Source organism: Galeopterus variegatus, unplaced genomic scaffold, assembly GCF_000696425.1.
Source record: "Galeopterus variegatus unplaced genomic scaffold, G_variegatus-3.0.2 Scaffold5970, whole genome shotgun sequence".
Taxonomy (NCBI): Eukaryota; Metazoa; Chordata; class Mammalia; order Dermoptera; family Cynocephalidae; genus Galeopterus; species Galeopterus variegatus.
In genome coordinates this window covers 32,607-50,522 of record NW_007732081.1, presented here as the reverse complement: position 1 = coordinate 50,522, position 17,916 = coordinate 32,607, and the positions used below count along the sequence as shown (strand labels likewise).

General features: G+C 35.6%; 1 protein-coding gene across 1 annotated transcript in view; it reads left to right on the top strand.

Moving 5' to 3' along the window:
* The window catches only part of LOC103605661 (decaprenyl-diphosphate synthase subunit 2-like), a gene marked incomplete at both ends in the record, with an annotated part of 77,289 nt that overhangs the window by 51,314 nt on the left and 8,059 nt on the right, over positions 1 to 17,916 (top strand). Inside the window, one exon of the mRNA XM_008590285.1 lies at positions 3,824 to 4,022. Coding sequence (XP_008588507.1) covers positions 3,824 to 4,022 — 199 coding nt within the window. The remainder of the gene's footprint in view (positions 1 to 3,823; positions 4,023 to 17,916) is intronic.

Below are 17,916 nucleotides of genomic sequence, written 5' to 3'. Positions count from 1 at the left end.
CTCCTTTATTTTATTTAATTGTATCTTTATGTTATTATTATACTGTAGTTGTTAAATTAGTACCATTTAGGGAGAAGATTTATTTCTTTCCATGTCAAAGGTTGTTGTCCTAGGTCAAGCCCTTTTGTTAAATCTCCTTTGGACCTTTGTAATAGCTTCCCCCCCCAACCATCTCTCCACTTTCACTACTTACTGTTTCAGATTTTTCTTCATATCACCTTCAGAATATCCTTCCTAAGTTATTAAATATATATATATATTTCATCCTTCCTTTCTTAAAAAAACTGTCTGTGTAATAAAATAGAGTTTTAAAACTGGTATAACCTAGCTCCAGATTCCTGTTTCTCACTTATCTACACAGACCCTATCCTCTGGCCTAACTGACCTCTTCACCCTCTGTTCACATTTTCTAGTCTTGCCTTCTCTAAACCTGGATTACTGGTTTTTCTTATTCTGCACTTCCTAATCCCTACTCTTATCTCTGCCACTTATCTCCAACTATGGAAATACTACTTATTTTTCAAGGCCCAGCTCAAATTTAGCTTCTTCAGCAAAACTTTTAAAAATCTTTCAACTAGCACAACTGGAAGGCAGCCTAGTAAGGTAGAAATAGATTGGGTTTAGTGGTCTCTATTAGTTATCTGTTGTTGCATAACAAACCACCCCAAAACTTGGTGGCTTAAAATAATAGCCAATTAATTTCTCATAATTCTGTGGGTTGGCTGGACTGTTTCTTTGCCTGTTTCTTCTGGGTTTATCTATGTTCCTGCATTCACCTGCCATTCACCTGGAAGGTCAGCTGGGGGCCGGGCTTGGCTGGAACATTGGGCCTCTCTGCATGTTGTATTTCTTCAAGGAGGCTAGACCAGGTTTCTTAACATGTAGTCTCAGGGCAGCATTCCAAGATAGTAAGCCCCAATGTCAAAACACTTATCAGGCCTGTTTGTTCCACATTTGCTGATGTCCCATTGGCTAAACAATTCATATGGTCAAACTCAGAGTCAATGAAGGAGACTACACATGGTGTGGATATAAGGGGGTGTGACTGATTGGTGTAACAATCTGCTACAGTCTGTCTTCTGGCTCTAGTGATTCACATTCCTTCCATATGTAAAACATACCATTTCCCAAGACCCTAAAGTCTCACTCATTTCGTGACATCAAGGTCAAAATCCATGCTTTCATGATTTGTGTGAGGTCTAAATGTGGATGTGGTTCCATAGGTACAACACCTCTTGACCCAGGGACCTGGGAACTAACAGGACAGGTTATCTACCTCACCACATATCTAACATGCAATAGTGAGTGAGAAACAATATAACCACAATTTCTCTTCCATTAAAAAGAGGGAGTTACCGGCCAGCTGCAAACAAAAACAAAAAGAAATAAGGAGAAATGGGAGGTACATAGCATTTATAGCAATTCTGAAATCCAGCTGGGCATCTGTTGTCAGGCCATCTACTCTAAGAGCAAGGAATGTTTCTTGATTAGGGCCCAGTTCTGTTCCCTGGAAGTGGTTCCCTAACCCACTGTTCTTTATAGCTTTTGGCTCTGCCCTCTGAGCTATCTTCTCTTTCCAGTAAGTAATGGTTCATACTTATAGCTGAGTAGCTATCTCAGCCTACTTCCTAGCCATAGGAAGTTGGGGGTCTGAAAGATGCTGCTGCTGCTGCTGCTTTTTTTCCCCTCCATCTTAAATTGTTTCTGTTACTTTTAGCATAAACTCATACAACTCCCTTAAAAACTTTTGGGATTTCTATGAATCTGATTAGAGTTCACTCCATGCCTTAAAAGCCATATCCATAATTCTTTTGCCATAGGAAGTTGGGGGTCTGAAAGATGCTGCTGCTGCTGCTGCTTTTTTTCCCCTCCATCTTAAATTGTTTCTGTTACTTTTAGCATAAACTCATACAACTCCCTTAAAAACTTGGGATTTCTATGAATCTGATTGGAGTTCACTCCATGCCTTAAAAGCCATATCCATAATTCTTTTTGAGACACACATCTCTACTTTGGGCTGAGAGTGAGGCTGCTGTGGGACAATACCCTTAAAATTCATAGCTGAAGGGGTCTACTAGGTGCAATCTTCAATTTTTCATTCATAGCTGAAGGGGTCTACTAGGTGCAATCTTCAATTTTTCAGGTCTTTACAAATGGTCTTTCATCCACACCTTTGATTCGATCTTTTTCCTAATACCATTTCTTATTTTGTGAATCTTCTCCTGGAGATACTGGAAATGTGAAACAGTTTTTCTTTCAACTTGGCAAGTCTTTGCTCCTTTGTTGTTTCTCTAAATTGTGATAGCAAACTGAATAATTCTCTATTTAGTGCATCTCTCTCTTGTGCTTTATCATGTGCAGCTAAAAGAAGTCAATTGACATTTTTAGCATTCTGCCTGGCATTCTCCTTATACAAATCCCGAAGTCTATTAGATATATTTTCTATCTTTCAAGTTACCACAGGCAACAGTTTTTTCCATTGTTTTGCTACTTTATGACACAGTGTGCCCTTTCTCAATCCTCCAATAACAATTTCCTCATTGCATTTTCAGCTTGCACTAAGAGTTTGCCATTCTTCAGCCTGTGCCTCCAGCCCCCATTGTTCAGACTTAAAGCAATTGACACATATTTTAGGCTTTTGTTGCAGCAGCACCCCACTCCTGTATATACCAGTTTCTATATCAGGTATCTATTGCTACATAGCAAACCACCCTATAATTTAGTGACTTTAAACAACCATTTTATTTCTTACCATTCTGTGGATTGACTAGTTGGTTCTTCTGCATTGGATCATGTGACTCATATGACTGCTTTAAGCTTGTCATTGCATAAGCACTTATTAGGCTTTGCTTGTTTAATGTTTGTTTATGTCCTGTTAGGCAAAGCAAGTCACATGGCTAAGCCCAGAGTTATTGTGGAGGGGACTGCACAGGAGCATGGAAAAAAAGAGGCATGATTCACATGGGGCCATTTGTAACACATTCCAACAGATTTCTAGCTCTACATTACTGTGTGCCCTTTGGAAAGTCATTTCACTGGTATGCAACAATTTTCTCACTTATAAGACAGAGTTAATAATACTTATGATGGGGTTGTGATGAGGTTTAAATTTTTAGTAATTACTTGTTGATTTTTTTCTGATTATAAAAGTAATACTTTCACCATTATACAAAATGTACAAGCTATAGAAAAGATTAAAAAAGGAAACAAGCATCTCCTGAAATCCCATCTAATACAGTACTATACTATAAGCTTCTCAAGGGTCTTCTCCTTCTTATTCACTGCTATAGGTGTATATCTTCATACTTATTCTGAAAGGTAAGGTCCTGAAGGAAGAGACACATTTTATTCATTTCTGTAAATCCCATAGCTTTGCATTCAGGATTAAAAGAGAGAATGAATATAAAGTGTTTAGCCTAGTGTCTGGTACAAATTATATTCCCCCTTAAAGTAGAATTTGATTAGATACTACTGAGGATTCTCAGAAATCTCGAAGTTATGAGAGTGAGAAAGATATAGTGGGAGCAGAGTATCTAAATGGAACCGTGGGGGGTGGACCTCTGTTGGTCAGCTTCTCTCCAGGGTATCCTAGTGAATCGTGGGGTCAACAGTAAGGAGTGTGATACAGAAGGAAGGTGTCAAGATCATCTGATAGATCTCAGAATTACTCAGAGGAGAGGCCTCTATTAAAAGCTTCATTAAAGAGGAATGGTCAAAAAAAGAAAGGAATAATCTATCAAATATTTTGTTGAAAACCGAAATCTAACATTAGTGATAAAATGGTATTGTTGACACTCAGACAAATCTTACCTTTATGTTTTAGTCAAAGAAGTTTGGCGGAGATTACAGAACTTATCCATACTGCTCTCCTTGTACATCGTGGGATAGTAAATTTAAATGAATTACAATCTTCTGATGGGCCACTGAAAGACATGCAGTTTGGAAATAAAATAGCTATCCTGAGTGGAGACTTTCTTCTAGCAAATGCCTGCAATGGACTAGCTCTGCTACAGAATACCAAGGTAAAAACAGCAGGGTTTGCTTGTGCCTGGGTGGCCTTTATGCAGCTCTTAGTAGGCTGCTGGAGCCACAGAGGTCTGTGTGCCCTTCTGCCCCAACTCCCCTCACATGGATACTCAGTAAAACTGTGATGAAGATGATAATGGCAGTGTTAACACCAGGAAAATCTAGCAAATGCTAGGAGAGAGTTTTAAAATTAATTTCATTTTTTTCCTGCCTATTTTTCCCCACTTGGTATTATGATGTATATTGATGTGACCATTTTCCCAGTTATGAACATTTTTCATAATTTTTTAATGGCTGCATAATATTCAGTCATTTAGATATAACTTATTTAACATATTCCTCATTGTTGGACATTTAGGTTGCTTATTTTTCACTATTATAAATAGATCTGAAGTAAACGTCCTTGCACATCAATTTTTCCCATTTCAGATTATTCTTTAATATAAATATGTAGAAGTGGTTCAAAGGATTTAAACATTTTTAGTATTCTTGCTACATATTGCCAAGCTCTTTCTGGAAAGGTTATAGAGGTATTCCTTGTATATCAGGTAGGATTAAGTTTGACTATTAAGGTAGCCTAAACAAGATAGGCATTTATTTTTTCTCTCATCTAAAAATGTCCAGAAGTAGGCAATCAAGGATTGGTACGGTGATTCTGTAGTCAGGGACCCAGGCTTCTTCTGTCTTACTGTTCTGCCATCCTGTCTTACCACTTCATGGTCCAAGACAGTTGCCATCATGTCCTCACTTCAGCCAATAGGAAGGAAAGAGGAGGAAGGGCAATGAAGGACAGAGATCTCCTTCCTTTGAAGGTCAGGTGAGTGTACATCCTGGTTTGCTAAGGATAGTTTCAGTGTAAGCCAGCTATCCTGGAATCCCATCTGACTTATTCCATCTCCCATTTGTTCTGGATTTTTCATTTCTAAACAGAGAATTATTATTAATAACTACATTAGAATAAGCCAGGATGAATTGATAGATCTCCACTTTGTACTTCCAGCCTCTGCCTTAGTTTTTGCCTACTGTAGTCTGATATGATTGTGAGACCCTTTCACAGGGGAGAGAATTCTCATTTTAAGGAGTTATTGAATCTGAAAGACAACCAGCAATAACTCACCTCTTTTCCCAACCCTTTCAGACACAGTATAACTAACATCTGCCAATCAAGGACAGAATGCAGGGCAATTGCTGATACAACAAAGTGCATTTAGACTCAAATGTCTAAGGACAGCTAACTCCTTGCTGTATCGGGTGGTGGGAGAAATATTTGATGCTACTGCCCAGCTGGTCACTTGGTATATTACCCAATTGTACCATGGCCCATGCATGGACTGCAAGAGTCACAAAGCCGCCAGGTACCAGCTGAAGTTCAGTGGGCAACAAAGATTTGGTGTCTATAAAATATATATGGGAAATCTAGAGTGGTCAGTTCTGCTGGAGAGCAAGTAGAGAGTAAACTGAGCACACTTGCTTGTATAGTATGAATCTATAACTTTTTATTGTTTGACAACACTTTGCTCTTGCAATAAACACTTATGGCTTGAAAACTAAAAGTATATGTTTTATTTTTAAAAAACTACTGAATTTTTGTTTCTCAAGAAAGTTGATGAGGAATATGTAACTTGCACAAAATGTCTGTCGACATTTACTATCCACTGTGGAGGCCATAGTAGTATCACTGACCACATTTAAACAAGAAGAGTCAAATCTGCTGGAATAGTGTCAGGATCTACTTCAAAAGTTAGTTGTTAATTTAAAGAAACTGTGCCAGCAGATGATTTAACACATGCAACTACAGAAAAAAAGTATATATACTCTATATATATATACACACACATTATCACTCTATGAAGCATAATTTTTATATAGAAAAACAACTACTTTTCTAAGTTAATTTCACTCACTTTCAACTACAAGTTTTATGTACACATATTAAAAAAACCGGAAGCAATAGTTTTTATGCTTGTTGGCAGAAGAGGAACTTTGCAAACAGTTAAACAATTCAGTTTTAGTTCAGTGTCATTAGGTACTTCAAATAATTCATTTTGGTTAGTTCTAAAAATGGTTTGGTTTTTTTCTTTCCTCCAGTTCATGGGATTAAGGTAAATCTTTTGGAAATATATCTATCAAAGATAAAGCCTTTGTGAGTGAAATTGGAAATTCAGTTTAAAAAGCTTAACATTGAAGATAAAATTATTAGTTTATAATAATACGAGTACAGATTTTGGTGAAGTATAGTGTCGTGTTGAAAACAATGTTCTTTCTACATTAAGAAACCCATGTAAGCTGGCCAGTTATCTCAGTTCGTTAGAGTGCAGTGTTATAACACCAAGGGTTTCAATCCCTGTAGTGGCTGGCTGCCCCCCTCCTCCAAAAAAAAAAAAAGAAAAGAAAGCAAGCAAGCTATGGAGTAGTTGGAATTGGTTATAGCACACATGCTTGTCAAACAAGGATCAACATTCTTCTAATTGAAATAGAATCTATTGTTACATCAAAATTTACATATATATTTATAGTTGGAGCTTCTGAACTATACAATTTAGGGAATGTAGCTGATGTTGAGCATAAAAATATTCTTCACCACAGCCATATGTCCCTTTTGTTTATTGTCTGTCATCAATAGATTTTAGAAATCTTTGTAAATAAATCTATGCCCAAGAATGGTATTGAAGTTTGTTCTAAATGGGTCATCAAACATTTGGTGGCGTTTTGTTCATAATCATTTGCACATCTTAAATCAAATATGCAACAAATGGAACACCAAATGAGACTGTTAGGAAATTACAATTAATGAAAACATATTTCCATTGAAATTTTTCCCTACAAAAGCAAGCAAGGAACTGAATAAAATAAACAGTGACAACTCGATATACAAAATTAAAATGTTCAGTTCTGTAGTTGTGATTTGAAATGTTTTGCCTTTCAGAAAGAATCTTTTAGTGGTGCTTGTATTTTGAATAAATTGTAAACACACACACACAAATGAAATGAGATTGAGAGAGCCTAGATTTTGCAGTATCTAAATCTGGCCAGACATTCAAAAAATCAGAGAGACAATTTATTTGACAAGTATTCTTATAAAAATGTTTGTTAAAGAAAGGTTCTCTGAAGGAGGCAGAAAGACAGTGCCTATGAAAATATTTGGGCAGGAATATTTATACTGTTCAATATTTTAAAAATTAGAATTGAGTATGATCTCTGCTTAGCAAATTTTCTCTGAGCTTATCAGGTTACTCAGAAGCTGTAGAAAGAGCATTTTCTCAATTTAAAATATTACAGTATACCAAGAAGAATCAGTTGAAGGTATCAATAATTTCAAATTAACTTACTGTAAAATGCAACTGTGAAGAATATGGCTGGCAGTTTTATTTTAAAATACCATATTTTTAAAAACACATTATTCAGAAAAATGCCGTGACCCAATATTACAGACAGATGTGGGTAAGAAATGGGTTAAAGTATATGAATATGCTTCAAGAATAATTATTCTACTTGTTATTTTTTAATATGCAGATAATTAATATTAAAATTCTTTTTTTGTTTTGTTTTGTTAGTTTCTTTTTTGTTTTAATGTACATGAATGTTTTTATTTCTTTTGAAATTTTATTTTTGAAAATAGTTTTTGAATACAACTAGTTGAGTCTACCAATATAATAAAATCAATTCTTAGTTGATTAATACATATTTCAGAAGGTATAAAATTTTAGTTCTTTTAGCACTCCTTTTTACTCTTAAGTATCCCAGTTTGGATGATAAATTATATAGTATGTGCACTTTAAGGCTGTTTCTCAGAAATTACACAAGATTCTGCTGCTTACATCCTATTGGCCAAAATTTAATGGGATGGCCACACCTAGCTGTAAGGATGGCTAGGAAATGTAATTTTTATTGTGGATGCTATGTACCCAGCCAAAAATCTGGAAGATACAGAGAACAGATACTGGAAAACAAGTAGCATTCTCTCCTACCTTCCCATCACATTTTTGCATTTTTGGCTAGCACATATTTTCGTGAGATAGACCTGCTGATTTTCATGGAGAAAATAGTACAGTATCTTTAATATCTTGTTTAAATCCATGTGGAAAAAAAAGCTAAAGTGGGAAATGAATTGGCCATATGAAGCAGAATAATAGAGAATCTCAAATCTCCTGCCAGAGATTTACTACCATTTGTACATTCTTTCTATATTTATTCACCTCAAACTCCTCTCTCCTCTATGTGTATAACACATTTTGATGGGTCTTACTAAATTCTCTCCTTCACTGGAATTCACATGCTAGCAGAAGGGTAAGTGGTTCATTGTCCCTGGGAGTCACTGACTACGTAGTCCGTCTTTCCTCTTCACCATACCTGCTGTGGTCTGTGATGAAGTTTGGGCCTTGCTTGGAGAAGGAAGAAGCCTCAGAAAGTGCAGGTCTCATATAGTTTCTGGATGCCTTGAGCTGCATCTCACCAGCTCTAGTCGTACACACTGGTCACTATGGATTATTCCCACATAGCTGATGGGAGGAGATGTTCCCAACCTATTGGTTAGTAGTACCTCGGTCCATATTTCAGTAATTAGCCTCAGCATGGTCCCCACCTTAGAAAACAATGTTCACTGCCTTTAGACAAATTTCTGTTTGTTTCCTTTAATCATTAATTTTAACTTACTTTGAGCTATTCTGATGAAATCTTACATAAGGTTAAGATGGTGGTGTTATATACAGATATAGTAATGCTATAATGACACAAATAAACAATCACCTGTTTAAACCATTTCACGTTATGAGAATAATATTTAATGTGTTCCTTTTTCTTAGATAGCTGTATCAGTCACATTCTTTCAGTGTGGTTCAAGTTATGGTGAAAATGGAGGCTTTACTCTCATCAAAATCAAATCAGATTCACAGCCTGTGAAATCTACTCTTGGTGTTTTGCATTCAGAAGCATCACTATAAATGTTCCAGAGTCTAAGACCTCCACCATCTGCTCCATTAGGCACTGGATTTCAATAGCGCTACTTGATTTACAAAAAGGAGGGGGAAAAAAAAAAAACTTAGCAAATCCAAGCAGTCATTCAGCCTGAAGCTTCTCCTTGAAATAAGAATGGTCAAGCATTTCCTTCCCCTTTGGTGAGCCCAATACCTTCGTGGTCTGTGCACAGGCTTGCACCTTTAGATTTGCATTTTATCAACCTTTCTCTATTGAGAATTTTTTTCCTTTTTAGGCCATGATATGGTTTTTTTTCCTGAGTTTGATAGCTGTATGTTGAATTGAAAACTTTATTCTTCGCCACCCTCCTGTTCATCTAAAACATGGATCTATTGTACCTTGTTCTTCAAAGGGTCGTTGAAGGTTCTACAAGGTCAACTTCAAAAGATGCTTCACCAGCTCACTTTTTGTGAAAGACCTTGAGTGCCATGGCCAGGGGTCCGCGATTGATCTTCTACAAATCTAGGTTTTTAGTAGCCCTCTTTTAATCACAATAGATGATTTCTAAATCATGTGAACAGTATTTTAAACTGAGGTGATTGTTAAGGGATAACTAAAGTGATTAAAAGTCAAGAATTCTCTTTGATAAAGCAAATCTCCCATATTCAGAACCAGTTCCTTTAAATTAAATACTTGGCAATATTTTCAGAAGAATAGTTTTTTAAGGAAAGTGAAGTTATATCTTAGAAGAGGACTTATTTCATTAAACGAGTCTCCCAGAAGCTTAAATTGATTAAGTATAATACTAACTAATAGTTGTGGGTTGTTTTTTTTTTTGTCGTTTTTGTGACCGGTAAGGGGATGCAACCCGTGGCTTGGTGTCGCCCGCACCGTGCTCAGCCAGTGAGCGCACCGGCCATCCTTATATAGGATCCGAACCCGCGACGGGAGCGCCACTGCACTCCCAAGCGCTGCACTCTACTGAGTGCGCCATGGGGCCGGCCCTAACTAATAGGAGTTTTTTTGGAAAGAGGAGGTGGCAAAAAATATTTCTTTGGGGCAACATTAAGTTTTCTTATCTCTACATATGGTGAGTGTCTTGGTAAAGTTAGATTCTATTTAATAATGTTTTGGTTTTCTTTTATAAGAAAGAACATTTGTCAGCAGTGTAAGCAGCAATGAGGGAGCAGACAGACCTTAATACAGAATTTCTGTTTATAATGTCTCTGTTTTTTCATAGTGACAGCTTGCTTTTTCTTTGAGGATGTGTATTTAACTTGGTAATTAAGGCTGGCATATTTGTAACAACTTTAATTTTTTATGACTTATTCATCCTATCAATTTCCTTTAAATTGATTAAGTATAATACTAACTTTCTTGTGCTCCTGAATTCTTATCTGAATTTCTATGTGTTGTGTTTATCTCTGTACTTCTCCTGGGGCAGACCATTAGATGAAGGATTGTACAGTCAGATGAAATTCAGAGCTGTTTTATAATTGCCATGAGTAAAATTAGCAAAGTCAATTATTCTCCCTTTGGCTTTTCCCTGAAGATATTAGGGGTCTTCAAGGTAATTGCCTTAGGTAACACTTAGATTTTTAAATATCTCCAAATATAGAAATTGGTATATTAATCCTCTGATAATTGTCTTCTTACTTTTATAGCTATAGTCACATAAGTGCAGTTAATAAGATTTTGAATTCAAGAGTGAGTTTAAAAATTAATGCTTGGGTTTTCATTCATTTTCGATTATGGAACGTAAGGAACATAATGGCAACTTTTTGTTTTAGTACTTCACTGTATAAAGACCTAGACTAAGAGATCTCAGAATGCCTCTTTTTAAGCCATAAATTCCCTGACTCCCTTGAGATAAGTTGCTGTATATTGTGGTTCATGTAGAACATCACTGAATGCTATAATGGTTGTGGTCATGCCAGAATCTAAAATTTTTGTGTTGAACATCAAGATATCAATGAGACATGCTAAATAATGGGGGGGGAAGTCATGAAATGGAAAAGCACCATAATTTAGAATTCTAGCTGGCCATTAGAATTAGAACCAGAGAATACTCTGGTTCCTGTATTTATTTAGACTGGATTTGTATTTTAGAATTAAGCCACAGTACAAATAAGACTGTGTGGATTACTACTTGTCATCTTGTTTTGAAAATAGTCTTTTATTTTACATGTATATTGATAAATCTAGGATTTAATGAACTGAATTCACCATATTATTATTTTTTTAATCTTTGCAGTCATTTTCATTTAATGGATCTATCGCCGTACATCAAATGAGAGGCTTGAATCTGCCTGAGTCTTGTCTAAACACCCAAGAGTATTGTCATGATGTCCTCCTGAGGGCTGTTCTATTAAGCATTAGTGATTTGTATTTCTAAATAACCAGTGGCACAGATGTATTCCTTAGATAGCTGATGTATTTCCTTATGTTAAGTTTGTTTTCCTAAAGGCATAAATATGTTATTTACAAGGAAGAATTTTGTTTATATAAATATGCTCAGTTTATGCATATAAATCTCCTTTTATACTGTCTACATATTGTAATAAAGAGGCTGGTATTGTTTATTTGATGTTTGTCTTACCACTTATATTAATTTTACTTCCAAATTCATGTTACAAATCAAACTTAAAAACATGCTATTTCATATGAACTTTATTTTTCCCTGTCATATTCATTTTAAATATGCATTATTATGACGTGTGTTTGTAGTTTTGCCAGCACTATTTTACATGTGGAAATTATTGAATTAATATCTTTTAGGCTCTTTAGTGTGATACCCAATATTAATGTCCTTTACTGCATATAACCCACTCAAGTGTAGATTTTCATATCTAGAGTAAATGAATACAGAAGGTAAGTGGGGTATCAGATATTGTAACAATAAAGGAGACTGTCTCCATGTCAGTTAAATAGGAAAGGCAAAATGTGCTCATAAATTTACTTTCCCAAAACAAACTAGTTTCTCCAGTTTTTTTCTTATTATTTGCTAATATAGTAACATATTAAACAGAGACTATATTCCATTTTTTCAGACTGCTTCCTTGCTCTAGTCAAGTTTGGTATACCTGTGTTAGTAAAAAGGAAAATTATGTATTGTAGAAGATATTTTCAAGTGTCAATAAAAAGGAAAATTATATATTGTAGAAGATATTTTCATGAAAAAAAAAGAAAAATTATATAATTAGAAATGAAATGGGCATGAGAAAGAACCAGTGTCTATATCCTCATTCTCTTATAAAAACAAAGTTCCCTTTTAATTTTCAACATTTAAGGATAATTTAATAAATTTTTCCTATTCAGTTTTGTTTTCTCATTTTGTTTAGTTGCAGGTATTGTAAGAGTATGGTTATCTGTTATTCCATTTTTAATGACAAGTACTGTATACAGTATTTCTAACATTATGAGCTAACCAATCTTCTGTGGGCTGCCTTTTTATAACCTTGCTTTGTTGCCACAATTTATAAATTTTCTTTGTTGGCAAAATGTGGTATGATCTCCAAACAACTGACTTATTGATGAAATTTCAAAAGGAAATGTATTTGTAATCTGGTGCTTGCTATATTAGACTAACACTGAATTTGAACACCATACACAAAAGAAATTCTAAGAGTATCCAGAAGGATCCACGCAACTACTTTTCATTAATAGCCACATATAGCTCAGTTGTGTTGATATAATTTTGGTTTTAGCATTTCCATTATTTTCTTAAATCCTTAGAGTTGTAAATACTCAAGGACAAAATTCACTCCAAGCCAAAGTTGGCTTATAGGGCCTTAGCCCAGGAGCAAATTTTATTTATTTAGCAATAGTGATTGGGGAAAGTCCTTTTCTGGCAGCTAATGACCTACTAGAGGACTAGTGCGCCCAAGGCAAAGCTGAAGGCCATTAGCCCAGCAAGTCATTAACTCTCAAATGCCTGACCCTGGGGTCATTTCTGATATTGTAAACTGTGAAAACATTAAAGTGGGTTTGTTGGAAAGTATGGCTGTGCCTAGGAAGTTTCTTTTTAAGCATTTTGGAAAGTGTAATAAATTGTTTGTTGTCATTCATATGGATTAATTGTCTTCATCTGTGGCATTTTTACTATGCACAGTAAATCAGTTGGAAATCAGAAAACACCAAAACTGCATTGTATGTCCAATCTTTGGTTTTTAAAGGACAGGCACCCTGTTTAGAATACCAGATTTCATTACTAATAGCAGTTTCAGCTACACTCTTGTGGATCACTTATATTTCATGTGTTGAGCTATATAGCACTTCCTTGTATTTATTTTGTTTTCCTAGACATGACATATAAAGCTACAAAGAGAAGTAGAAAGAACTCAGAAGTAAAAGTCTGTGGACCTAGACTTAGTTCCTAGCCTTGGCTTTTTTTCTTTTTCTTTTTTCCCCCCAATTAGCTATTTAACATTGAACTCCTCATTTTACTCTCAGAATTCCAGGTTCAGGTCTTTCACCTTTTTTCCCCATTTTTTATCATTGAAATTAGAAATTTCATAGCATAGACAATTTAATCTTTATTAAAATTACTAGCAAATATTTTTAAAATAATAATAAATTACATTTTTGAGTGCTTACTATATGGTAGGCACTGTTTTAGGTGTTTTATGTGTATTAACCCATTTAATGTATCCTGAGGCACAGGAAAAAGGGTAATTCCCTTGAGGTAATGCTACTAAGAAGTGGTAGAGCTGCTGTCTAAATCCAGGCAATCTGGCTCCAAAATCATCATGCTTAACTAAAATAGAAAACTAACAGACCAACAAAGAACCATGATACATTTTGCCAGCAATTTTGCAGTTACTGTTTCTGGAATCTATAATACCTTAAACAACTATCACCAAGGTCAAGGGTTCAGATCCCCGTACCAGCCAGCTGCCAAAAAAAAAACAAAAAAACTATCAGTTTCTAAATATTGGAATAAATATTTCAATACAAATACCAATAGGGGCTTTATGAAACATTTTAGAGAGTAACTAATAAGCAAAAGCAACTTGTTTTTTAGTTTACTCATCTATAAAATAAAGGCATCATCCTACCCATCTTTTAGATCTTAGCCATATCGGTTTCAATATTCTACAATTCTGAGAGTTGTAAGAAAGAATCTAAACTTGCAGTGAATAACCAGATCCTGAAAATGGCATGACATATGAAGAAAAACAGCGTAATCAAGAAAAATTGTTAATAAAATCAGGGATGTAATACAGAACCCAAAATCTTTTATAAATAGCAGAGATTTGCACATTTATCTGCATATTTCAGCAATCTAAAATAATACTCCAAATTAGTAAAGTTGGATTTATGGCAGATTTGTGTTGAGAAACTTATATTTCTTCATTTGTTCAAGTACTTTAAAAGCCATAAGGTAATATGCAAATATAAATTTCTGAGAATAGGGATTGAGCAAAGGGATAATTGTTCAAATTTATTTTGAAATAATTATTATTTATACAGCTAATTCACATGTTAGAACAGCATTGGTAATCCAACAAAACTTTTTATGTGCATTGTGCTAAGCATTGGAGATACCAATTTATAAGCCAATTGTATATCTTTATAGATTGGAGAATTTCTAAGGGATAGCCATTACTTGATCCAAGGGTACAAAATGCAGCCAGTCCCAACTTTCTACTACCTGATTTTTTTGAAGGAGGAAAAAAAAGGATTACCTAATTTTCTAGAACACAGTACCAGTAGGCCAGTTATTTTTAGAATTCCACTGAATCATGGATTTTGAAGAGTTGCAAAGGTACTTGGAAGAAATACAATTGTGGTTTAGCTAGGATGCATGGATTTTAATGCATTGAGTCATGTTTTTATTTCTGTGCCTGCCTATAGGGTGCAAATCTTAGGATGCCTCTGAATTATAAACATCTGCCTTTTAGTATGGCCTAATTTGCAGAGGAACTAATTGAGGTGAAAAGTGAACTGTGTCACTACGCAAAAAACATGGAAGCCCTGGAATTTACAAGTAATAGCAAACCTTAGGATGCCTCTGAATTATAAACTTCTGCCTTTTAGTATGGCCTAATTTGAAGAGGAACTAATTGAGGTGAAAAGTGAACTGTGTCACTACGAAAAAACATGGAAGCCCTGGAATTTACAAGATATATTTGTGAGTCCTAGTAAATTACTGAAATTTTTAGCTCTGTGGCCAAATGTGGTCTAAGTCAATTTGTTTTCTTGAATATACTAGGATCAAAGCTGAGAGTCAACATCAGTGATATAAACCTACAAAATTGAAATGCACCCTAACAGAATATACCCTTATGATACCCAAGAATGATTCTTTTTTCTCCTGCCACCTGCCTCTCTGTTTACCTTCAGTTAATTTACATGTTTTTGATATGAAGAGATAAAAAAATTAATACCTTTAAAAATATATTTCGGAATAACAATGTTTAAACTGCTTGTCAAAATTTTGGGGGACCTCATGTGCAGTTCAGATGACTAAGCAAGGTAGGAGTTATATGTGACACATATCAGCATCATGTAGGATAATGTTTCAAAACACAGATCATATCCTGTTCATTGGTAAGTGGTGAAATCAATTTAGTGATTCACTATGAACACTCTTTAAGAATGGAATGCAACAGAAAACGGAGGCATAATGAAACTTTGTTTTATGAAACTTTTAATTTATTTTTGTATATATGCATGTGTATATGTACTGTGTGATGATGTAAAGTATAGATTTTACTACAGTTTGCAATTTAAAAATTTTGAAAGCCACTAATATAAGAAAGTGGTCTAACCAGCAGCAACTTTTCAGTTCAGTTGACCTTACTGAGAGGGCACCCCATTGAAGAAGCAATGAAAGCAAAATGGTGGTTATCAGCCACATTGAAAAGAATGGACAGATCACTGATATTGCAGGCATAATTCTCTGAAAGTTCAGTGACAGCAACATGTAACAGTGCCCCTGAGTAAAGAACACATTGAGAGTGGAACATCCTGAGTACAACAGACTCCATATTCAGGAATTCCCATACTGGAGAAGATGGAAAACAAAGAAACTAACTGATGTATGATAATATCAGAATTTGTTTGTTTCTTGAAGAAGAATGTAATTCTCAGCAACTATTTATGGTTTTTGTAGTAATGCAAAATACTTGACACAACCAACTTTGTAAAAAATCTACTGGAAGGGCTGGCTGGTTAGCTCAGTTGGTTAAAGCATGGTGCTGATAACACCAAGGTCCAGGATTTTATCCCCATACCAGCCAGCCACCAAAAAAAAAAAAAAAAAAAAAAAGAAAATCAAAAAAACCTACTGGAAAGCATCTCTTTCTCCTTTATTTCTTATGAAAATTTTCATCTTAAGTATTTTATATTATCTGCCACTTTTTCAGGAACCTAATTATTGTTTAAATCAATGAGTGATTACTGTATTTGGCATTTGTCAGTGACAAACAGTAGGCCAAGAATCATGTACCTTCATTCAAAAAGTGAACTCAGCCAAAGGCAGCTGCCTCCACCTGGTAGCAGGCAAGAAGCAGAGAATGCCCAGAACTGAGAGCAGCATCCCCCACTCAGAAGCAGGCCAGGAGCATGCCAAAAACACCACAGCCCACCACAGCCATGGCTGCCACACAAGCAGCTTGACATTACAGCAGTAACTACAGCCACCATGCAGGTGGCTTGCCAGACACTCGACTGCATTGACATAAGGAGAGTAACCAGTGGAGACCGGAAGAAGAGGATGTCTCTCCTCAAAGCCCATTCCAGAGTAATAGAAGAAGCAACTACTGTACAAGATGACCAGACATCAGCGTAGAAATATAAAACCCAAGAAAATATGACACCACCAAAAGAATACAGTCATTCTCAAATACCAGACCCCCTATAGTCCAGGAAAACCTTGAAATGATGGAAAAGGAACTCTGAGCAACAATCTTAAGGAACTTACTGAGATAGGAGAAGACTTAGTTAGACAACATAATGAAATGAGAAAAAAAATCCAGGATACAAAGGAGGAAATTTACAAAGAGATCAATACCTTAAGAAAGAATCTATCAGACTAACAGCAGACTACTCAACAGAAACTCTACAGGCCAGAAGAAAATATGATGATATAATCAAAATACTAAATGAAAAAGACTGTCAGCCAAGAATACTGTAGCCAGCAAGGCTGTCCTTTGGAAATGAGGGAGCAATAGTGTATTTTCCAGACATACAAAAACTGTGGGAATTCACTACCACACAACCAGCCCTCAAGGGAGTCCTGCATCAGGAATCTGAAAAACGAATCACTCATCTTACTAGCTATAGTTTTGTTCAAACTTTGTATTTTTTCATAATTTAGTCTTAGTAGGTGATATGTTCTAGGAATTTATTCATTTCATCTAGATGATTTAATTTGTTGACCAACAAAACAACAAAAATGAACTTGACTTTTCTGAATTTTTTTTTATTGTTACTAAAAGAAATCCATGTTTTTGGCTAGTTAACTAATTAACTATACCTCACAATTTTTACAAATAAAAAAATGTATACAGCTGCACATTTAGGTATTTCTGATCATGGTGCTTATTGTTGATAAAACACAGATATCTCTTACCTGGGTAAGCAAACTGAGGCCTAAAGAAGTGGTTTGGTTGGCCTGAGGTCATGCAACTCATCTGCATATTAATTTTCCAAGTGATCAAAGACAAATTAATGGTCTTTATCTTTATAAGGTCATTTATCCGGAATGTGTTTTTTTTTTTTTTTCCTTTTTGTCTTTTTTCGTGACCGGTAACGGGATCACAACCCTCGGTGTTGTGCCCGTACCGGGGACTGGCAACGGGATTGCAACCCTCGGTGTTGTGCCCGCACCGCGCTCAGCCAGTGAGCGGGAACTGGTCTCAACATGGGATCCAAACCCTTGGCGGGAGCGCCACCACACTCCCAAGCGCCGCGCTCTACTGAGTGTGCCACCAGGCCGGCCCCGGAATGTGTCTTTTAAAAAGAACAGCT